The sequence below is a fragment of the Meriones unguiculatus genome, chromosome 2, assembly GCF_030254825.1.
Source record: "Meriones unguiculatus strain TT.TT164.6M chromosome 2, Bangor_MerUng_6.1, whole genome shotgun sequence".
In the NCBI taxonomy this organism is placed as follows: Eukaryota; Metazoa; Chordata; class Mammalia; order Rodentia; family Muridae; genus Meriones; species Meriones unguiculatus.
This window is the reverse complement of record NC_083350.1, coordinates 84,618,224-84,643,045: the sequence shown is the minus strand read 5'-3', so window position 1 is coordinate 84,643,045 and position 24,822 is coordinate 84,618,224. Positions and strand designations below refer to the sequence as shown.

General features: G+C 40.1%; 1 protein-coding gene across 6 annotated transcripts in view; it reads left to right on the top strand.

The window, feature by feature from the left end:
• The window catches only part of Rasgrf2 (Ras protein specific guanine nucleotide releasing factor 2), a 206,818-nt gene that overhangs the window by 90,301 nt on the left and 91,695 nt on the right, over positions 1 to 24,822 (top strand). For all 6 annotated transcript variants that reach the window (XM_060377767.1, XM_060377766.1, XM_060377765.1 and 3 more), the window contains exons 10-13: positions 4,226 to 4,386; positions 5,511 to 5,577; positions 6,035 to 6,171; positions 20,685 to 20,767. In XM_060377767.1, coding sequence (XP_060233750.1) covers positions 4,226 to 4,386; positions 5,511 to 5,577; positions 6,035 to 6,171; positions 20,685 to 20,767 — 448 coding nt within the window. The remainder of the gene's footprint in view (positions 1 to 4,225; positions 4,387 to 5,510; positions 5,578 to 6,034; positions 6,172 to 20,684; positions 20,768 to 24,822) is intronic.

Genomic DNA, 24,822 nt, shown 5'->3' with positions numbered 1-24,822 from the left:
GTCACAAACGATGGAGAAGGAACAGCCTGGTGATGCACAGCCCTCCTCAGCTCTTAGTTCAAGGTGCAGGAAGTGTGCCACATCCTGAGATGCGTTCAGATGCTGAGGTGTCTTGGAGGAGGAGAGCATGCTGTCAGTGCTGGATCCGAGCAACCAGGATGCTCTGCTGCATAGCTTTGCAGTATGGACTGAAACAAACTTGGGACTTGAATTAATCATCAGTGCTGCTTCTGGCAAGGGTGCGCTGGTATCATTTGGAGCTATTACTGTTTTCTTCTATAATATGCTGCTTAAAATATGTTTTACCTCACCAAATAAGACATTATGCCGTCCACATTATTTTTTGCCTAGAATTCTTAAAACGTTTAACACATGTCATTCTATTTTCTGTTATTTATTTACAAGGAGAGTCACTACACATATGCTAAAGTTGGGAAGCATATTTTAGAAATTATTCCTTTTCTGTTTTTTGATGCTATGTACCAACTTTTCTTAAAGTAATAGTAAACAGAATACGATGCTGACAACAGAAGCCATTTCCATTTCCTGCCCTATTGTTCTGAGTGGACCGTGTCCCCAGGCTGGCTGTCTGCGTCAGCATTATCTGCCTGTGCATTATCAACTGTGTCGTCCCCTACCTGGGAGTGGGAAAGCCCTACTCCACCTCTTTTGTGCCTATAAAAGGACTACTTAACCACATAAGTCCAGGTCAGATAATGGCCTTGAATTGACTCTCCTCTCCATTTCCAAGGCCCTTTGCTCACGAGGCAGGGATTCTATCCTTTTGTGTGATCTGCATGATCTCCTCTCCAATAACAGCAAGCTCTGAGAGGCAGCATTCCAAAATTCTCTTTGCCTCACCTTGTCTAGTCTTAAAGCTACTGGGAAAGGGAGCATTAAAGTAGACTGAATAGCTTATTAATTAAAGTTGTAATTGTAAGGTATTTATTTTATATTTTTCTTGTATTTAAGGTTCTCTAAAAGTGCCTCCTAATTGACCTGTATTTTAGGTCTAAGGATGGACAGAAAACCTTTTGTAACTTGCATACAATTTCTGAGCATACTTTTGATTGAACAGTGTTATTACCCACAAGCACTCAATGTATTTATAAAACTTAGATTTCTTGTGAGTTAAAAAAACACAACCACACACAGTTAATAAGGTGTGACTGAGGGTTGAATGATTTGAACAAAGCACATTATTTTCATTACACTTTAAGAAGTAAAAAAAAAAAAGTCACATACTGCTTCTCCCTCAGAGCCACGCCCACGCTATTTATTGTGTTGTAAGTTCCATAACTGAGGCATGGTCAGCCATGGCTGTCCTGATGTCAGTGTCACAGCAATGTCAGGCTCATCAGAGATTTACAGCAGTCTTGCTGTGTGTTTAACCTGCTTAGTAGATTTAGGAATTATTCAATAAAGGTTATTTCTGTACATCCGAAATTCATCTGAAGATAGAAAATGATTATAATTGGGAAAGTTTGCACTGTCTTTCTTTAATTTTTTTTATTAGCACTTTTATTAAATACTGTTAACAGGCTTAAACACTCACAGAACACATTTTTAAAGTATTATTCATTACACTATCAAGGGTTTTGATTTCCTACTAAGTTGACTACAATGTAATTTTAATGGTGTCTATTATTTTTATTAATTACTTCTGTGGGTGATGTAAGATCTCTTTCAATATATGTGTGCTTGCATCTGTACATGTGTACTTTCTACTTTTTATGACTTCCAATAAAAATAAAGCACCCAGCCAGGTCCTCAGCAAGAGTAAGGAAGTACCGCACGGAGCTCTGCCATCTCAGATACCAGGCTCAAGGCCCGAGAATGGCGCTCATTTCTTCTGCTGAGCAGAACTCCAAACAGAGGCTTTGGGTAGTCTTAGGGGCATTCTGTGGGAGTTACTAATTGAAGTATGAGAAGTGTTCCACACGTTGATTCCATGTTAGATACCCATAACAGGTTGCTAGGGACAGGACCACAGCAGTGGTCGATTGACAAGAGGTGGTAATCATTTCTCTAATCCTAATCATTTGTCTAATTTCTATTAACCAGAGAGGAATCATTTCTGAAAGTTGCATGGCCATGCTGAAATATGTCAAACAAAAGACGAAATGTGACAAAGGCAACTTAAGACACATTTTGAAGCATTCTATTTTATGAACCAAACAGACTTGCAATTTCTTACTTTTAGTTTAGTTGAATAGATTTCTGTCCACATCTAATGTAGAGAGTCCCCTGTTTGGTGAACGGTTATAGTTTAACATATTGGTGTATGGTTGCCAAGGAAACTTTTTTAAACCTCAAAGCCAAAATTCACAATAATTGCTAATAGATGTGCTAACCATAAATTTTGTAATTTCTGACTTAGAAAATTACTTAAATTGCTAGAAGCATTTGCCAATGAACACATTATTATAGAATTTTCACTGACTTGGTTATAGCTTTTCTGAAAATGGCCCTGTGACCCATTTGTCCACCAAGATCCTACTGTCCCCTTTCCACTTAGCACTGACTAACCTGACCTCACGGGTTAGACCAGCTGGGGTGTGTCCTGCTCTTTGCCTTCAGGTCCCAGTTCACATGTTGTTAAATTTACTGCCCGTTGTCTGACTCTGCTTCACCTATGTCTGGCCTTATGACAGTGACTTAAACTGAGGCTTCAGTTTCTCCATTTGTAAAATGCAGAAGGGGTTTAAAGTTATCTCCTGAGTCCCCTGAGTTCCCACTCTTTGTGGAACTTGCTCATAAGCTCTCTGCCCTTCCTGCTTTCTGCTTTCTCCACACCTCCCTACTTCAGCCTGAATTCTGTGCTACATGAACTGTCTGTCAGTTTGCTCCTGCCCACCTCACCTCCTTCAGTTACTCTCTCTTGTCCAACCAGTTCCCTGGAGTCAAGCCTTCTCCTGGCCCTTTGTTCCCACTCCTACTCCCTCCCCCAGGGCTGATTTCTTGCTATTCTTTAAGCCCAGAAGAGCTGCCTACTTTCTGTCTGTCAAGTATCCCACTTAATCATTCACCTAAATAGATGATGTGAGATCAGGACATGGAAACTTTGTACTGTGTGTCTTTCCAGACCTGTTAAAGGAAGGAGCAATTTGAAGCATTCATATGTTAATGTTAATCTGCTGATTTTGTGACTCACATAGTTTTATTGCCTTAGGTATATAATTCTTTATATAAAAAACTTTAGTATTTTTTTTTTTCACTTAAAGAACTAATCTGTGCACATTAAAAAAAAAACTAAGAAACTCGGAATGCATGAAAAAAATCAGGTTGTTTTTCTGGCTGCTGCTGCTGATTGTATTTAAGGATGTACTTCGTGGTTCTTGTGGGCTCCTGAGATCTGTGCAGGGCTGCGCAGGGTGGTAGATTAAACAGATGTTACTGGCTGCTGTGATTTCAGAAATTAGAACAAAGGTGTTTGCAAGAATCTTGGTACTTTGTAGTTGATATTTAATAGATTGAAACTTTTTTTCAGGATTGGGGAAGTATCTGTTACAGGTGATTGGAGGTGATCTCAGATACTATGTAAATATTACGGAAGCCTGTGCATTGCTTCCCACACTGCGCAGACCACAGCTCTGCCCTGCATGTGGCTTACTTTCCATTTGGGTTTCACAAATACATTTTAATCAACTTTGTTGCAGTTCCTTTTTATTAGCATGCATTAATTACATAGAATGGAGTTCATTGTATCACACATAATTTAAATACAGTTTGAAATAGCTTTCCTTTAAGATAGTCCTTAATTAAATTCCATTGACTTATATAATTTATGAATTTTTATTGTATACATCTGTTATACCATCTATTTTAAAAATGCAAAGTAAACTATTCATATACCTTTTATTTTTATTTCTTGCTTCAGGGAGGATAAATTTTATTTATTTTGATCAAAGTGTTGTATTATTATCTATAATTATATGATTTATAAGTTTACTCAATCAGATCACAGATGACATCAATGCTTTGAATTTGATCTGATATTGAAGAGTCAAGTCAAAATTGTTTCACAACAATACTAGGAACAATTTGTCCCTTAAAATACAATGCACTGTTTCCTGGGCTGGAATAGAGGAGATTCATTTGTTCTGATGGCACATCGAATACATTGTTGGTATTTTGGGGGAACTGATCCTTGTGTTTACTGCCAAGGGCATGAGCCTCACCAAAAGTTTAACTGCTGTCTGTTCTTCGCTCTTGTGATCACCAGGTTCTCTTATTCAAGTGCCTTCTGTTGAGAGGGGAAAACTTAGCAAAGTCCGCCTGGGCTCCCTGTCTCTGAAAAAGGAAGGCGAGAGACAGTGCTTCTTATTCACAAAACACTTCCTGATTTGTACCCGAAGTTCAGGAGGAAAGCTGCATTTGCTCAAGGTAAGGGTTTTCCATATTTCATTTGTCTTCCCAGCAGTGGAGAGGTATGAGGTTAATTCGATTCTGACTTTCCAGTGCCTGTTGTTGTCAGGAAAGATTGCTATGCTCAAGCAGGGAGAGGTGGTGTGTGTCTAACAGCAATTATTTTGTTGTCTTTTGGATTTGAGGCAATAGAAATTTATTTTAAGTGTGCTTCACCATAAAGGAGTATTATTAAAATCAAAATCTGGGCAAAATTATTATCACTTGACAACTTCTGGGCCATAGATCTCTTGTCCTAGGTGCATGGATGAAATATTTGGCAACTGCTATTTTATCTTACTGTACATCCGGGTCAGTCAAACTACAGCCTAAAGATTACTACCTGTTCTTACTGACAACATTTTATTTGCACACAACCACCCATGCTTATGGCTGCTTTCACACTAAAATCACATGTCTGTGTAGTCAGTGGAAGTGATGTGACACAAAGAGATGAAAATGTTCCCTAACTGACCTTTTATAGGAAAAGTGTGCTCACTTGTTATGTATTTATCTTCTGTTGTTGCTTAGAAACATTGTTCACGGAGCCAGTGAGATAACTGAGCAGATAAAGGCTCCTGTCACCAAGCCCCGTGATGTGAGTTCTGTTCCCAGGGCTCACATGGTAGCAGAGAACAGATTGCCACAAGCTGTCTTCCAGCTCCCTCAACTGCACACAGCAGTGCCCCGTGCGCACGCGCGCGCGCACACGCACGCACACACACTAAATAAAAGATAAAACCAATTTAAAAACATTATTCACACTGTGACAGTAGCCTGTTTCCTGACACACTTCCTGGCTGGCCAATTCAGTCTTGTGCTGGCTGTGGTTACTCTCTGAAGTCACTCTGGTACCTTCTAGTCTCCCATGAGTGGCTTTAGTAGATTTTATAAACAATGGGGGCAAAAGTAGGAGAGTGGGAAGAATTTAATTAAAGTGAAGTGATTTAAATTTGTTCTATTTAGTTTTTAACTCTGTGAAAAATTATTTATGATGCATGACTGCTGTGTCCGTGGCAACCTGAATATTACGTTTACAAAGCAAAAGGCCACAAACTGCACAAGATAGCCAACCTCTTAATCACTAATCCATCTGCTTCCAGACAGGTGGGGTTCTTTCTCTCATCCAATGTACGTTGATTGAGGAGCCAGACGCAGGTGACGATGACTGTAAGTGACATCCTGTCTCTTGAAATAAAATAGTCACATTCTGTAGATGTTCGCCTTATAGGGCTAAGCTGTCTGTGGAGGCCGAGGAGCTGTTAGGGTAAATTCTCTAAAGCTGTGTATCTGTTTAACCCATGAGCTGTGGTAAGCCATCTTCGAGTTTGCCTCATGATAGTGCCTTTTCACAGGCAGACAAGAAGGGGGTTGAGTTAAACCAGGATTTCTCTACATGACACAAATGAAAGTAAACCCGGACATGGAGGTTGGCTTGGAGGTACCTTCTGCCCTCGGCTTCTCCACCAGCTTGTTCTCCAGTCCTTCCGCACGCTCTAAAGCACATTGCTGAAAGGAGAATCTGGACTTGAATGCCTGTGGGTCCCAGTGATAAGGCTAGATGGGAGGAACCGTGGTTCCTAGCTTTTACATGCTCCTGTAATCACTTGGTTTATTTGTACCGAAGCCAAAGGTTCTGGCCACATGTTTGGACACCTGGATTTTAAAATAGTGGTGGAGCCTCCTGATGCCGCTTCCTTCACTGTGGTCCTGTTAGCACCTTCACGCCAGGAGAAGGCTGCATGGATGAGTGACATCAGTCAGGTAACTGAGTAGATGCCCCTCCCCCAGTTTTTAAGAATTTCCACCATAAACATTTAGTGAGGATTTCTGGATTAGCTGTGTGTGCTAACCGCCACCTCCACCGTCGCTTCACACCTTGGTGGGCTGTTTGCATTTTATTGTTGTTCTTCCCGTTAGCACTTACTTAAGATGGTAAATATGATCAGTGCCTCGTTCAGCCATCATTGGACCCACTTCCTCCTACGGTAGATGGGAATAAATAGAGACCCACAGCCAGACATTATGCAGAGAGTGAGATGCCTTGGAACACTTACCCCTAAATGGGACATTTCTATCAAGTCCCTCCCCTCAGGGAACCCAATGGAAGAAGCAGCAAAGAGTGTAAGAGCCAGAGGGGATGGAGGACATAAAAATCCAAGGCTCTCTGAATCAATATGCAATGAATCAATATAAGCTCATAAGAACTCATAGAGACTTCCAGAATGCATAGGTCCTGTTCAGGTCTGCACCAGGTCCTTTGCAAATGTATGATGGCTTCCGGTTTACTGTTTTTATGGGATTCCCGAGTGAGTGAATGAGTGGGTCTTTGTTTCTTGTGCCTTTCCTTGGGCTCTTTTCCTTCTGCTCATTTGTTTTGTCTAATTCCGATGTGTTAAGTTTTTCTTGTATATTATTTTATTATTTAAAACAATGCAATTAAATTGTAGTTCCCAAGCCAACCACACCAGCTGCAACTGAGTCAAACAGTGTTGAAATTGTTCTGTTAGTAATTCTTTTCCAGTGTCATTTTTTGCTTATCTATTTCTGAAGTAGGAAGATGATGAGAGATTCAAAAACAGCTATTGAGGGCCGTGGTGGAAATTTGCAAAGTAAAGACCCAAAGGAGACAGCATCTTTAGGATGAAATCTGGAAACGACTTGCTGCATTTTGTGTAGAAGAAAATTCAGGAGCTGGATGGTTGCTCTTCCTGGATGTGCAAGGCTCAGGCAGGAAACGACACACTTACTCAGGCAATGATATCACTTGGAAATGTCAGATTAGTCATAGCTGGACTTGATTCATGCCCCACGTGGATTTGGGCTCCATTTATGAATGTGAGGGAAAGGGTTTGTGGGAATGGAGACTATTGTAATAAGACTTGAGTGAGGTGTGGTGATTTGTACCTGAACTTGCAGCTCCACAGGAAGTTGAGGCAGGAAGATTGCTTGACTCTAAGTGTCCCGGACCAACCTAGGCAATTCAACAAAAGCTCATTTCTGAACTTTAGTTAATGAATTGATAAGGTCTTTACTTAATATGCAGCATTTACTTCCCAAGTTGTCGTTTGAAGAAAATTAGGGCAAATGGCAAAGGCATTCATTGTCGTCACTATCATTCATGGCAAGCGATTTTTCCTGAAGAGTTCAGAGGAATTTTCTCATAAGATGCGAATAGAAGCATATAGTAAGATCGGTTCTTTAGCTGCCTAAACATTTAGAGTGACTAACTACTGAGAGAGCAGTAGACAATGCATAGCCATAAAAGTTGGCTTTATTGATTAAAACAGTTTTCAAGTTCCACTCTCATTCACCCATACAATAGCATAAAAAAAAAGAAAAAACCAGAAAGAAATATCACTGGCTTCATTGTGCAGGTCAGAAATGGGAGTTAGAAAATCCACATGGCTGCATGGAGTTGGTCCTCAGTCCTCAGCTAGTTCTTTCTGTTGGTACTGAACAGCTCGCCTGGGTTACCTGTTTAATGCTCAGATTGCTTTGATGGTGGGCAGATAGTTAGAAGAGAAATATCTCCTTTCTGCCTCTAAATGGATACAAACACGAGATATTCCTTAATTTTTGAGCAAAATTACATTCTTATGTTGGCTAATTAATACTTTAACCTGTATTAATACTTCACTAAGCCTCTACTATTTGTACAGAATCTCTGATCTTATGACGCTTTGCCTCAGGCATTTGTAAAGATTCACTGAGGAATCGCCACACACAGCCAGGTCTTGCTCAGATATATATGGGTCTATGTAATAAGACGAGCTGTTAGGGAGGGCAAGGAGTAGCTCACTGCATGCATACAGTTTCGTAGCGCTGTGAAGCTGAGAAGTATAAGATAGCCAGATGTTTTCCAGCTGCTGAGATCGTCTTTGTATGATGTAACCAAGGCACCCATGATTTCAGGGAGATCTCCATCGTCTCCTAACCTTTCCTGTGGTGCCTCGTGGGGCATGTGGGAAAGATCCCTGGGATACATGAGCTGTCATGCCTGGCCTTTTAAAGGAAGGGACTCAAACATCTGCCTACTACAAACATTCAAATGAGATCTTATTTCTACTGAGACTATGGTTTAAGGCAAAAGTATTCAACTTCCTTTTTAGTTCCTTCATGTGCAGTGGTAAGTATGTTGCTTCATACAAAACGATACTAGATTTTATCTGCAGTTGAAGAGCATTAATAGAAAGTTACATCACTGCTAGTGGTAATGAAGTCAATATGCAAAATTACTGTCTTCATGTGACCTACAGTTTCATTCTTTCAACAAACACAGTTATGTAGTGTTGCTATGCAAGTACTATTCTAGCCCCTGAGACTTAAAATAAGAAAAGAGTGGATAGCAATAAGAAGTTCCCTTATATTGAATACATTCTTTGGTAAGAGCACACAACACACACACACACACACCACACACACACACACACACACACACAACACACCACACACATACACACCACACACACACACACACCACACACACCACACACATACACACACACACACACACACACACACCCCAAAACAAACAAACCCTAAAATCTAAGTGCAATGAACAGAAACAGCACATGGACATGTAACAAAGTGAAAGTCATTTCAGAAAAGGCAACAGCGACCGCAAAGACTCTAAATTGGGAGAAGGATGTGATGTTTTTAAATTTTTAAAATTTATTTATTATTTATTATGATTTATTCACTTTGTATCCCGGCTGTAACTCCCTCATCTCCTTCCAGTCCCACCCTTCCTCCCTCTTCTTCCTCTATGCCCTCCCCTAGCTGCTGGTAGGGGAAGTCCTCCTCCCAAGAAGGATATGTTTTTAAGGAATACCATGAAAGCTGGTGTGACTGGGCTGGAGAAATAGGAATAGTAAGATGTGATGGGGCCAGATCAGGGGTGAAGTCAATGGCAGAGGAAGGACTTTAGTTTGTACTTCCAGTCAGGTGAAAGCTGTTAAGGGATTTCAACACGTGGCTTTTGACATTTAATTTAGGCCTTGGACGGTCACTACAGGTATTATGGAGAGAGCATCCTGAGCTGGAGAGTCAGCTGGCACAGAGAGAGGTAAGGGAGAATGCTCCTACAGTCACCAGAAGAAAGGCGCATAAAACCCACTCAGCCTGGCATCAGTTGGGTTGGGCACAGGGGTTCTGCTCTGTGCTCATTTTGAAGGAAGGGTGAGCGGGGTTTTTTCGTGGAAGAAAGAGAAAATGCTGAGTCAGGTAGTATGAGAGTCCATGGCCTAAGCAATCCCCAGAGTGGAGTTGTCAGTAACTGAGATGGGAAAGTCTGCGGGGGCTGATATTGGGGGTAAACTTGGGCTTCCTTTTGGGTATGTTGAATCTGTGAAACCCAGAAGATATTTGAAAGGAGTCAAATAACTGGGGCTCCTGAGAGCGTGGACTTCAGGACAGGTGGAGAATCCACATCTGTCAGGCACATCTGTGAGTTCATGCTCTGAGACTGTTGAAATCACTGTGAGAGAATATAGATAGATGAAGGAGGAGCCAGAAGGAACTGCAGAGATGACCAAGAAGGAGCCACCGAGAGAGCAGAAGGATGGCACGGTTTAGTGGCATCCTGGAAGCAACTGAAGAAAGTGTGTAAGCCGGAGGGCGAGGTCCTGTAGGAAGCTCTGCAGCTGGACGGGCAGCGAGTGCTCCAGGATGTCTTTCGACACCCTAAAGATGCTGGGTGGAGCTTGAATGGCAAGCTGTAGGCACTGAATAGTCTGTTATTGATCGAGCCTAACCTACAGCTTATATGTCTACATTGCAGCTGGATTCATGCTGTGCCCAAGGCACAATCATTTTGTAGGAGATGTAATATACACACTCACGAGATTTGTTAGACTCACAAGTAGAGCTGAACATCTTTATTATTAACAGGAAGAGCCTACCAAGTCCTTGAAAATAGCTTCAATATTTTATTGCATGTGTGGAAAAACATGGCTCCCAAAATGAACTAGAAATATTATTCCCAACACCAAGGTCTTTACGAAAGTGTTTTCTACACACAGCCCATGTTAGCATGACTTGAGGAGTTTTGCTCCAATGATCATTGAGACTCTGAAACCCAGATCACATTTCAAATGCCCTAGACTTAACAAGCTCTGTAAATCACTTCTGCCCAATTATGTTGCAGAACCTCTGCCCTGAATAATAAACTCTTTCCATCTCCAACCGCCCTAAAATCCATTCAAAAATTATGTCACAATTTGGCTTCAGTGAGTATTTTTTTTGCCTCATTTCCTTCTTTCTATATTTCTATAATTCTTTATATCTGTTCTTCAAATAATTGTGCGTGCATGCAAAATACATATATATCCTGTCCCATTAATTCACCACTTTTATAGCTTTTTCCAAATCACTGACTATTGATATGCTATTTCCCAGTCTTAGGACTAATATGTAATGTGCTGCCAACTTGGTCAGGACATCTCTCCCCACTTCCAGGTTCACTGATAAACTCCCCCGAAGAGTGTAAGATTGGCAGTGGAGGCCATGGTCATTGTCATGATTTCATTTAATGATTCATGTGTGGTTACATTTTCTTCAGGAAATATGTAAGTCATCTGCAGCAAGAACTGCAGTACAGGCAGAGAACCTGCCTCCTATGTGTGATGTCACGGGTTCAATCCCCGGTGTTACCTCTCAGTCCCCCCAAAGCAAGGGATTATTCTTTCTGCCATCAATACGGTGCCATACTAAGTCCTTCCACATGCTAACCATATCACCGCATCTTCCAGTGTATGGAAAATCAGGTTTTGCCTTGAAGTGGTTTTAATTTGCATCTTTGTAATTACTCAAGAGATTATATTTTTGTGCTATTTCTACTTCTTGTCTCTTTTTACCAGCTGAACACTAATTCACTAGAACTATCTTTACAGACTAGGGAACTGACATCTTTCAACTCGAATTATGAATATGGTCTCTCTGTCACTTTGCCTTTCACATTGTTGCATCTTAGCTTTTCCATGGCTTGATTTGAAGCCACAGTGCTAGGCTCTTGTGTGGCACCAATCACATGAGAATATTTTTTAAGACAGTCAAGCAGTTCCCAAGAAGGGAGATGGTTCCACTGTCACAAAGAAACTCAATAAAATCTACGGTTTTCAGCTCTGCCAGGTCTCTGTCCCTAAAGCTGTAATTTTAAGGAGGAACAATTACTTGAAAGATTAATTACAACTCCAGTTATAGCAGTAGGGCCATAATTAAGTGTTGGCGCCTCCAACAAAACATACAAAGCTAATGGTCTCAACCAGTAATTCTTCCCCCTTTCGTCTATTTATAGGGAAGGACTTGAGGCAAAGATTCGACCATTCATTTCAGTGTGACACACTTATTGGTGTGTGTCTCCGTCATGTGCACAATGGCACGCTTAACAGATTTTGAAGTAATTATAAAAATTAACTAAAATGCAGAATTAAAATTCTCCCAACTTCTTGGCTTGGGCAGAAATGCTGCATTTTGTTTGAAAGTTTAGACCTGTGTAGACAATTTCTACTTCACTGGTCATGCCTCCCTTCTTAAAATAGTACCTGAAATCAATTTTGTACTTTAACATAAAAATGGTGAATTCAAAGAAAAGTGGAATCAAGTACTGCCACCTGAAAGCAGTGAAAGTCTAAAACAATATGATGACGCAGTTCACCAGGATAGAACAGCAGCCTGTGACAGAGCCTGAAACCCCCACCCCAGTCATTAACACTTCTCCAAACCCAGCTGCAAACACAGCCTGCTGCTTTTTGTGAATGGACCTTTTCTCACACAGACCTTAGCCAAGGGCTGATTAGGGTGAGCAAGATAGCTCAGGGGTCAAAGGCACTTTCTGCCAAGCCTAATGACCTCAGTTTGATCCAAGGGATGTGCACAGGGGAAGGAGAGAACTGACTTTTGCAAGTTGTCCTCTGACCTTCACATTTGGGTGAGCTATGGCATTTGCACACACACACAAACACACAAGTAAATGTAAGCATTTTTAATGAATTAAACTGTATGGGAACACTTTTATTATCCTACTAATTTCAAGGTTTATTGTAATTCACACAAATTCAGGATGACATTAAAGCTATCTGACATCCTGATTGTTTTTGCACCTTTCTTCTAAGCTTGAAAACTGTATTCATTTTCCTCAGGCACCGTTATTTCTCACCAACACCTAAGATACATGCTTCATAATAACGAATTCCTTTTCCACTCAGCATTCATGAGATCGACCAACTCTCAGTTCCACAGGGTACCAACATGTATGAGTGTTCCAGTCTTTTGTATAAAATGGAATATATGCACGTAACTTGCATATAGTCGCCTTCATCCTTTAAATCATCTGTAGATCACTGACAACACCTGAGACAATGCTTAAAGCAACACCATCAGCTGCTCCATCATTGCTAAATTATATCGCTCAGGGAATAATTACAAGAAAAAAACCTGTCCATGTTGTATAGAGATGAAATTTCCCTCAGGTATCTCTCATCCACAGTTGACTGAGGCATGGGTGCTGAAGTCAGAGACACAGAGGGTCTGTTGTTTATACTGCACCTTCCACTACAAGGATTTTTGTATACATACTGGCATGTGCAAATTTCTATTGTAGCTTTGCTTTTGTCTGTAATGGTGCCTTGTTGCATTATTCAGATCCCTAAATAGAAGTAAGATAAAAGCTGAAACTGGCTGAGGAAGACTGATAAAAACCACTCTTCTGTTATGACATGATCTATCTCTCTGTCTACCTGTCATTATCTATCTATCTATCTATCTATCTATCTATCTATCTATCTATCTATCTATCTATCTCATAATCACCTATCTATCTTCATCACCATTGTCTGTTTCTATCATCTATCATTTATTTATCATTTATCATCTATATAATCATCTATCATCTATCCATTATTTATCTGTCTGTATATCACCTATCATCATTATTTCTCTATCTGTTATCAACTATTATTCATCTACCATCATCATCTATCATCTATCCATCCATCTATCAATCTATCATCAATCAATCATCTATCTTCTGTCTACCTATCATCTATCTATATTCTACTTAGCCCTCCACTTGTCTATCCCACAGATAATTGAATATTGTGTAACATTTGTCAAAGATCTTTATTATAAGCAAAATGCCACTCTTTATATATAACATTTTTGAGCTATGGTTCTGACTACCTATATGTGTGTGTGTGTGTGTGTGTGTGTGTGTGTATACATTTGAAACTTGAATGTAAGTGAAAGTTTCTTTTCATTCCTGTTGAAAATAACTTTTAACTCACACAGTGAACTGGAAAGATTTATAAATGAGACCTAACCTTGGATGAGATGCCTGAAATTGTGACATAAATTTCTTCTTTTGGATAAAAACACTCAAGTTGCAGCTGTGCAATGTGGAAAAGTACACTGATTTAGGTCTAGCTATGGAATAGAAACATTTAATACATAGAGTTAATAACAAATGTAACACATAGGTTATACATATAGGTAGGAAGAGAAATATCTGATCACAAGAAACAAAATATCTGAAAACTTGTCATCCAAAGATCTAGAGACTGGGGATTGGCTATAGGTAGAGGCTGGCCACTACACAGGAGCATTAAGGCTGTGATGGGGCTAGAGAAACCCTTAGACCTGTGAACGTAATCAGGACCCCTGTTCAAAGCCTGGATACTCGAAGCCGTCCCTGCTGCGAGGCAGGAACTTAGAAAACCTCAGCCGCTGGCCCAGAAAGGAACAAGGCATGTGCCCTTCTGAGAAGATTCTGAAAAAGGAATCTCTGGATTATGGAATTAGAACTTAGTGGCACAAAAATCCAAGCTGAGAAATTAATAGAAATTAATCCTACTACTACTACTAATTATTATTATTGTTGTTGCTGAAATCGCCAGAGGGTTGCAGGAGCAAATTCAGATCTACTCTCTCAGCTGTACTTGGTTTGTGACATGACTTGAAATATAAAAATTAGAAACCTGGTGGTTGAGTATCTCCAGTGAACAAAAGGAAGCAGACACAGGGACCCTTTGAACGGACTTCAGATAATAGTGTGACTACTAGGACTGTAAACTAAAAATGTTTAAAACACAATGAAAGAGAATAACCAAGACAGAAGGAAGTAGGAAGGAATTTACCACTGTGCTAAAATGACGATGAGGCCAAATCTTTTGAAAAATGATTTACTCACCTTTATTTCATTGGTGTTTCATTGGTGCATTGGTGTTTTGCTTGAGTGTATGTCTGTGTGAGGGCGTTGGATGCCCCTGAAGTTATAGATAGGTCTGTGGATGCTGGAAATTGAACGTGGGTCCTCTGGAAGAGCAACAGGTGCTCTCAACTGCCAACCCCACCCCTCAAATAGATGATCTTTAATGGACACTACAAACATCAAAATTACAAATCTTTGGAAATCCGTTAATTTGGTAGATGAGAAGATCAAGGGCTGGTAACACGTTTATAAGAAAGTTATGTACAGCACAGTAAAGACAGCTGAAAGAGCCTCAGCAACAGAGACTAGCATTCAAAGTTAGAAAGATTGGAGAAAAAATGTAATCATCAAAGTGAACACAAGTAGGGATTTTTATAAAAATGAAAGATATGAGTCATCAAATTAAAGAAATATGCAGAAGTCTGAGCTTCCCATACTCAAATAAAGCCTCATCTAGATAATGAGGCAAAACTGAAAAAATATCAAATAAAAAAAGAAAAATCTTAAAATTACTTTGAATAGCTAAAAGATAGAATGGCAGAAACATTTTTTTTTCCACAGGCAGAAATGTGTAAGCTTATCATACTTTTATAATAGCAGAAATTGGAAGCCTCTTAACTATATAAACATGTCTTTTTAGACAGTAGGATACATAGCAGCTAAAATCAATCAATGAACAATACAGATAAACGAAATAAATCTCAAAGCAATGTTGGATGAGAAATGAAAACATCTGTGTGAATTTTAGGAATAAAAGTAATAATATATATTGCAATGTATAAATAGACTCAAGAATAGCTAATATGAAAAAAGGAGATAAGAGAAACTGAGTGTCGTGTGTGTGTGTGTGTGTGTGTGTGTGTGTGTGTACCTGACATAAACGAGAGGAATCTCAATTGGGAAAATGTCTCTGTCCAGATTGCTTGAAGGGAAGTCTGTGGGCATTGTATTGATCACTGGATGATGTGGGCAGAGGGTGAGGCCCCTGGGCATGTGGTTCTGAGTTATACAAGGGAAAAGGCTGAGCAAGTCACAAAGTAAAACCAGTCAGCAGTGTCCCTCTATGGCCTCTGCTTTAGCTCCTACCTCCTGTTCCTGCCTTGAGTTCCTATCCTCACCTTCTTCAGTGATGGGTTGTGATGTGGAAGTGTAAACAGAATAAACCAAAAGCAACCTGGGGAGGAAAGGGCCCCACTAGCTCAACATGTGACAGACATGTGATACGGTAGTAGACCACTAGGACAGAGAAGGCCCCACTAGCTCAACATGGTACTTACTTCTGAGTGGGAAGAGCCTAGAGAAATGGGAGAATAAAGGGGCTTTCCTGTGCTAATAGTGTTTCACACCCTTAAAAGAAAAAGAATGTCCCTTACAAATACTCAGATGTGTTGAGAGGAGTTAACTTTCAGTGGCTGACATAACAATGCCTTGTTCTTTTCCGTATACTTGAAATATATCATAAATAAAAATTAAAATAGAGGGCTGGAGAGATGCCTCAAAGTTTAAGAGCCTATCACTCTTGCAGAAGATAAGGGTTCAATTCCCATCACCCACATAGTGGCTAACAAGTTCTTAACTCCAGTTCTAAGGAATCTGAAACCCTATTCTGGCCTCTGCAGGCACCAGGAAGGAATGCAGTATACTCATACACATAAAAATAAATATATCTCCAAAAATGAAAAAATAAAACTCTAAGATGACAAAGTTCTGTATTCTCTTTTTTCCAAAATATGTGTTCCTTAATTTGTGAAGGAAGAGAGTTGAGGGGAAAATGAAGTCTTGCATTCATACTAGGATGCATAGTAATTTAACTCGATAGCTAAAAACTCTTACATCTTCTTGTAGTAGTTTTTGGCATTATGTTCCCCTTTAATCTCTTTTACAGAATCACATGTTTTTTAAGAAATTAAAGTTATTTCAGCCAAAGAAGTAGCCCAATGTATTTCCTATCAAAGCTGAAAATGCACTCCTTTTCACAGACTTTTATAGCACTGTGTGTGGTGCTGTGCTTGGTCATCTTCTGCTCATCTTCTGCTTCAGTCTGCAAGGCATTCCCAGGGCCTGAGTAACTCACTGTTCCTGGACCAGTGAGGTAGCAGATGAAGGTGAATGGGAGGCAGTAGTTGTTTCCTATGCTGAGAATGAAGAAGAAACTCTATTTGGCTCCTTGTAGGGGTCTCATCTTTCACCTTTGGCACAGTGACACACATCATTTGGTTTCTACAGAAACAGATTTGTTTCCTAGGCAAGGGACCTGGGCAGACTGGTCTTAAGACCCCATCTTCTTGGTTCCTTTATTTCAAGAAGTTTGAGTGAGAACTTTTCTTCTGGTCTCCAGGAGGAAAGGAAAGGTAGACTTGACCTTCAGGACTGCACGGCCATGCCCTGGCTTCTCTTATGGCGTCTGTGGGGTGCAGGAATGCTCTGCCCTTCTCTTACTCTCTGACGTGGTCCTCCATATGTGAGGTACCCTTTGAGCTAGTTTCCAAGAGTGTGTTTTCTGACTCTCCAGACTCAGGACTCATCCAGCTCCTGTGTTCTGTAGGGAATGGAGCTATCAATCCCTAAAAAAAAAAAAAAAAAAAAAAAAAAAAAAAATTAAGTCTACTGTGACTCCTGTCTTGGAGGAGGTGTAGATGATTCTTTGTGACTCAGGTGTGTGACTTGAACCTCCTCTTTTGCCTGTTCCTTTTTGGCTTTTTTGGCTAGGTTCCATTTGACCGAGATGTTTGCCTCTCTGGGGCTGTGGGGACTCTAGGCTGCGTGGGTGTGATGGTTGCTTTGCCTCTGTTCTTGCTTGTACAATCACCGTGAGAGTTGTTGCATATGTCATTATGCCATTTACTTATAATATTAAAAGAAAATAGGGGAACATTTATCATTTTTACACCAACTCCATCTCTCTACTCTCCCACCTTCTATGTTGACTACTCATTGTATGTCAGAAACACTGGAGAGGAAGGAAGTTGTAAGAATAGCTGCAAAGGTCTTTGGAGGGAAAGAAATATCTCTCCTTCCTCTCCCTGGCTATTTGCAACCTCTCGCTATAAAACCCTTTCTTGATTACCCATGCCCCAGCATACAGCTTGATAAGATAATGAATGTTAAACCCTTTCTCTTGTTCTCTATTGACAAAGTGAATTTGAAACCATGTACTGTGATGGCCAGTGCTAATGGTCAACTTGACAGAAATTAGAATGGCTTGGGAGATGGGGCTCTGCTCGTGCCTGTGGAGATTATCTTAACGAATGAAGGAAGGAAGACCCATTTTCATCTGAGCAGGCCAGTTCCCCGGGCAGAGGATCTTGGGCTGTAGCAGTGGAGGAAGTAAGGAAGTGAGCTGAGCCCTGACTCACAGACATCCATTGTCTCCCTTAGAGAGCAGATGCAGGACCATGCCAGTCTTCAAGGTCTTGCCGTCTTGACTTTTCCACCGTGAGCCAGAATCAACTCTTCTCCAGAGAGCTGCTCTTACCAGAGTGCTTCACTTAGTCCACTTTCCATCTTATAGGTATTTAATATGTGCAGATGTGAAGCACTCATTTTGTAAAGACCCCAGGATTTATGCTGAATGCAGCTACTTGGTGTTCTTAACAATTCAAAAGATAGACTGGTTTGAGTTAAACCGGTTTTAATCAAAAGGACATTGCCTATGCATCACCATTGCCATCATTATTGCCATCAGAAAAAAAATTTAAATTATCTTACAGTAAGGTAAGATTATTTTAACCTTACCTTATCTTAGTTATCTTACAGTAATGGATTTTTACCATTGACTTTTTTATTGGTTTTTGTGCTATAATGTTTTCTTAAATTTTTCTTCATAATATTTCACTTTCCTTTTCATTTCCACAATTTGTCTCCTGGTAAGCATAGGTCATTTCATTTATCAGCTCAGAATATTGTTCTAATGACACCTAATGATTGTTCTAATGGGTCTCCGTGTCATCTTCCTCTTCACTAAGAGTGTCTCCATGAGCCCAGGTTAATTCACCCGACATAAAGGAAGCTTAGAAAGGCTCAGCAGCTTCCCATCTGACTTCAGGATAAAGGTCCAGATTAAAAATTCTCTTCCTCATCCCCTGACTCCAGCTGCCTCCTTCTCTTGCTCATCTTTATTCTAAACTGTGCAGTGGAGTCACCAACATACCTTGGCACCAGGCCCTGAGAACTCCCCTATAAAGGCCATGCCATCATGTTTTATGTCCAAGAGGTTACTAGCCTATGGCAGCTTGGCTCACTAGTTGGGAACACTCCAGAACTGGGCATATACAGAACTGGGCATATACAACACTGCTGTTTCAGGACTTGGGGGTAGGAAGTTTCTCCTTCTGATGACATATGATTTATGTGAAGTAGGTGTAGCAGCATTTATTCCAACCATGAATAGGGGTGACCCTCACTTTTTCAGAGAGTTATAAGGCCTGTTCTGGGAATCAGCTCAGCAGGTGGAACCCACCTCTGGACCATATTCTTCTGAGTCCAAGATGGGGATGTTCATTTGGACTTCAAGGTGCTTCTAAGATAAGTATTATATCGTATTTGCTTTAGGAGAACCTAGGAAATATTTTTCTTTCTGACCTTGGACTAAGGATCACTAGAATTCTGGCAAGTGACTTCTGTGTCTTCCTGTATGTGCGTCCCTGCGTCAGCGCCCCCACGGCGTTGCATTTTGAGGGTTACTGACGGCAAATGTTTACACAGGAAGTGTGTGTGATGGTTTCATTCTGAGCTTTAGCTCACTGTTTTCTACCTTTTCCTCTGATGTGATCTGGCCAACCTTGACTTGTGTCCTGCATCTTTAGCATCAACCTTGCAGAGGGTGGGTGGAGCCTAAATTCACATCTAAGCAAACTGATAGCTGACTACGCATTAGTGTGTGTGAGGAAACGTAACACAGAATGGTTTCCCAAGATTATAGTTTAAGGAAATGCAGAAAACTTCATTTTCTTAGGCTTGGATCCTTCCTTCCTGTTAGCTTAAATAATGATATAAGATTTGAGGAAAACAACTTTTGAAAAACAAACAAACACAAAAATGGCTTACAGACCAAGCTGACCAAACAATTAGTAATCTAATTATATCTTCTACACATTGTCACTCTTTCATTTGGCATTGGGACTCAGGTTAGGCCTTGAAATTAAGCTCTATGTGAGGTCATGATATAATGATATTCTCTGCACCATTTAATTAGTCATAAGCTCCATGTGGTGTCATTGTGACTAGAAGCAAGTTCTGATTTTAAAATTTGTGTACATCTTGTTTTTATTTATGTTCTCCAAAAAGAATATTTATAATTCAGAATGAATTATTCTTTAACCCAAGGTAATTGCAGCAGCAGAAGATTTTAAGTCAATAAAGGCATATACACATATAAAATGGGGAACTCACCAAAGTTCCTCGGTTCGCTTAGAAAACAGAGAAAGTGGTTACAGACTGCCAGAAACGCAAGAAATTACACTCTGCCCCCTCACCAACCCGATGTGGTGCCAACAGAAACTGCTAGACAAACTAGTTAAATGTGAGACTCTATTGGCAAAAAGGCACCTGAGACGTGGGCACAGAGCTTGCTAGCAAGAGATTTCCATCCAGAATGCCATTTGCATTCTGGCTATTCCATATCGCCCTTGGTGGCAGAAAATGACTATAGCTGGGAAAGAAGGTACAAGCCTCCCAGTTAGTTTTTGGTCTGACACAGAATTGTGACAGAGTGACCTTGTGGTCAGAATTCTAAGAAACTGGTACTGAAGAGCTGAGGGAAGAGTGCTTGCCTGTTATGTGCAAGGTCCTGAGTTCAATTCCCCAGTCCCATTAAAAAAATTAATAAGAAACACACTCAGGGAAAATATAGCCCTTATATCTATCGGTACTTTGTCACGCATTTGGCCAATACAGTTTGATTATATGAATAACATTAAATGAGCTTATTAATGTGTAACATTTATCTTCTCTTCTCTCTCTCTCTCTGTGCATGTGTAAAACATAAACGAGGATGTAAATTGATTTTTGGAATCTGACTTTTCTGAGTTTTCATGTGGGTCTTAATTCCCTATTTTTTTTAATTTCACAGTGCATGGACAATATACGATGTAATGGTTTAATGACTGTAGTGTTTGAAGAGAATTCCAAAGTGACTGTGCCACATATGATTAAGTAAGTGCAGAAATCCTCTTCCTTCCATTTCAGTTGAGATCAGATCCGCAGAGAATGAGAAACCTTGAAAAGAATATTGTCAGTAGTATTCTGCCTTTTCTGGAGAATGTACCTCTTGTCAGTCATGAAGTGATTCATGTTAAATCATTATAACTAACCATAATTGATATCAAAATGCTTTTTCAGATTCACAGCACATTGGCAGATAGCATTGAGATTTGTTTTCATACTATTAACATATACCCTTACCCAGGACAAAAATCCTGTCAAGATGTTCAAGATCAATATTAAAACCTGCTCAAGGTCGGGGGGTGGATGAAGGTGTGGCTGACTTATGTGGCATCATCCCAGTGAGTATGAATCCCCTCATTCAGGTTTGGCTGTAGTGCCAGGTTCAGACAGTGAACACACCTAATGGCCATCAGCTGGCATGAATGTGGCGCTACCACTCACTGCATGTGTCTAGCATTGCTCAAAGGCCATTGGCTCAGGCTATTTTCCTGTCCACTCTTCACCAAATCAAGTCCTGCCGCTTCAGTGTGTCACTAGGAGGCCGCAGTTTAAAATGGGAAGTCACGCCAACAGCTCTCAGCTGTGCATGCCAGAGTTCTTTGTGTCAGCAGTCTTGAGCCTGTTTATTGTTTCATCTTCAACTTCAGAAACTGGGAAAGAAATTGTTCTTTGTTCTCATTTTATGTTTGGTTATTTGGGTTCCACGTTGTTTTTATTGCATGTGTATGGGTGTTTGTCTGCATGTATGTCTGTGCATCACCTGCGCGTGGAGGACAGAAGAGGGCATCAGCTTTCCTGGGACTGGAGTCACAGATAGTTGTGAGCCACCATGTGGATGCTAGAAACTGAGCCCAGGTCCGCAGAAGAGCAGCAGTGCTCTTAACCACTGAGCCATCTCTCAAGTCCCTTGTAGTCCACATTTTAAGGGTAGAATGTCTTCTTTAAAAACAACTTGGCTAGAGATGTATTTAAGTTATTTGAAAATAAGAGCATTACTTTCATGCTCTCCTGTATGGAGATTTTCAGGTCTGAGCTGCATGCTGAGACAAACTACAGCATTACCTACAGATGGATGCTCTCATGCTTCCGAGTTGGGTTAGCATGGTCCCCCGTGTGTAGGAACATCCCACGAAGGCAGAGGTTGCAATGCTGGAAATAGTAAAATAAAGTAAAATTTTAAAATAGCATCTTAAATTTTAGTCAATTTTAAAATATTTTGGAAAGGCTGTTTTACATTTAATTTCCAAGGCCTTTAACTTAGAAATTTCTTCATGAATTAATTAAGATACCTGAATATTCAGAACAAGTATGGAATATTAAGTCAGGTTTAGATTATGCTTTGATTTTTGAGTAGGATTTTGTTATTATTTTATGAGAGGATTCTGATTTCACACATAGTATATATTTAAGTTATGTTGCTTTGGAATCATAATGGCGAGTCAGACAGTGTAGGTAAGTTCAAAGCCCATAGAAACCACAGTAACTCACTCTGTACTTGCAGTTTCTCTCACTCTGTGCATGTTTTGTTGACCTCCAAAGTTAATAGAAACTTCAATTGTGTGTCTGACCCTCGTGGCCGGTGCCATACGTATTTACTGTCCCCTACCATGACAGTGTGCCTGTCCATTCTCATTTGCATAACTGATTTCACACAGACCAAACTTTTTTGCCTTTGAATTCACAGAAGTGAGAGAGACCTGCTGACCTGCCAGAGTCTCTGCGGCACACTTGGTGTAGTCCTAAGACAGAGAGAAGGTTCACAAATTAATTCTCCATTTGTCCAGCCTCACTGGTTCTCTTCAATCAGAGAATACCTTAAGGCCCGCATTTCTGCTTTCCTGTGCATCTGTCTCCATGGTTACAAGAACATTCTCAGAGTTAAAAGGAAAATATCCTAACATAACCATATCTTGTTATTGGCATGACATCAGTTCATAAGCACTCACTTCCTTTTGGAGCTCATCAATTATAATGGGTGATTTGGCTTTGATCTCTCAAGATTGCTTTTTATGTGTTTACCAAAAAGGAGCTGCTATTGCTGTCAGAGGCTTAAGTAACACACTGCAGCTTTCTTGAGAGTCTCTGAGGAAATCATGGAAGAGCCTAGTCAGTGTAATAAAAGAAAATTAAGTAACTTCATAATATTTAATTTCTTTCTTAAAATGAAAATATAATCACAAATTTGAAGGACAGTGGTGTAATTAGTTTAACTTAATCTCATGCTGGCTGCAACATATTTTTTCCTCCTACTGTTTTGAAGAAACTAATTATAGAAAGATGCAAAAGCTCAAAAGTAGTTAGAATGCAAAACAGTGATAGCTATTACATGAAAATATTCCCTTACATGATATATAGACTTAGGCTTTTTTCTTTTCAATGATATTTGACCTTGACTTTCTTAGAAAATGGAGATTTTGATGGAAAAAGTGAGAAAAAAAATGACTATTTTATTCAACCATTTCAGGAATAGACTGATTAATTCATAAAAGTTACCCGAGTCTTTTGACAAAAGAGAACTCGAGAGCCAGAAAGCTACTCATAGTAAAGGCTCATGCAGTAAATGGGTGAAGAGCAGTTCTGTTTGTTTTTTTTTAAACCTCCAAAGCACCACTAGTATATTTCCAAAATCAATAATGTGAATAAAGTCACCAGGCTACCCTGGCCAGGCCCCGTGCAGAGACAGGTAGGCTGGCTGTTTAAAATGCTCTTTCATGCAGCAGCTGAAGCACCTTTGCCTGCACTACACATACTCTGCGCTAGAGCAAGCTTGGAAAGCTATTGATTCCTGCTTATCCCAAAGAAAATAAATATATACTTTAAAATTCTTTAAAGCATTAAAAGGCCTAAGCGGGAACCCTCATAACAAGGTCAGCTGATTCTTAGCAAGAAATTGGCTCTCAAAAACAAACAAACAAACAAACAAACAAAAAAAACCCAAAAAGGAAGCCCCTGCACACATCCTGAGTTCTCTGTTCTGATGCTGCCCTGAAGAGGAGCAGAGGTGGTCAAGAAGCAAAGGCAAAAGGGGTGTCAGTGGTTCTGCCAGTGAAGGGGCCAGTGAGCAGCCCTTGCTGAAGTCAGGGGCCACAGATGGGAGTATTTACAGAATGAGAGAGGAGAGTGTTTCACAGCATGTCAGTATTACATACTGCCCACAGGACTGTTACCGAGAATTAATTTTTTAAAAGGTTCATTTCCTATACTGCAGAATATTGAAAACAATGCAAATCTAGCATGGCAAATTATAAATTAAATTGTATAAAAATTAAGCATATTAAAAACCAGAAAGAATAAAATAAGTCAATTATGCATTCAACTCAGAAAGTTAGGAAAAGGATGAGAGGGCCAGTCAGGATGGCAGAGTGCGGAAAGGAGGTGGCAGCTCAGCGACCTGCGTTTGCCCCCACATGGAAACCACACAGCAAGCTCTCCCCTGATCTCCACATGTATCTCCCTGCATAAAAAAAAAACGTAAAAAAACAAATAAATAGAAGGAAAAACAAAAAGAGAGTAAAATCAAAGGACAAAAGTTAAAAGGAAAAGAATGAGAAGTTAAATGTAGGAAAATCCTGGAAGGACATAATAAGTTAAAAATAGATAGCAGCACGTTATAATATAAAAAGCAGGGTATTTACTAAATGCTCTGGCTTTAGGAGGTAAAATAGTAAATGATGACCTGTGTGCTGCCTCACATATTTACACACAATGTGTCCTAACATCTTACACAGGAGGAATAGCCATCTTTCCCTCCTCCGTGCACTGGGGCTTGTCATCACTATGTTTTAAGCACATTTCTGACATTCTGCTTTAAGTATATGAGAAATCTTTCTTCCTTCTACTCAAAAGGACTGGTATCGTCTTTCTAATAAAACACTATTGAATTAGAGCAAGAAAGAATCCACACTGTAAAATCAGGTGTCATTACAACCCCCATAATTTGTTCTAGCCTCCCTGAATTAGAACGTCACGGTGGCACTTAACATTCCCAAACACGTCTGTGGCATGTTGTGGCACCTGAACGCGCTGTCATCTGCGGAGGACAC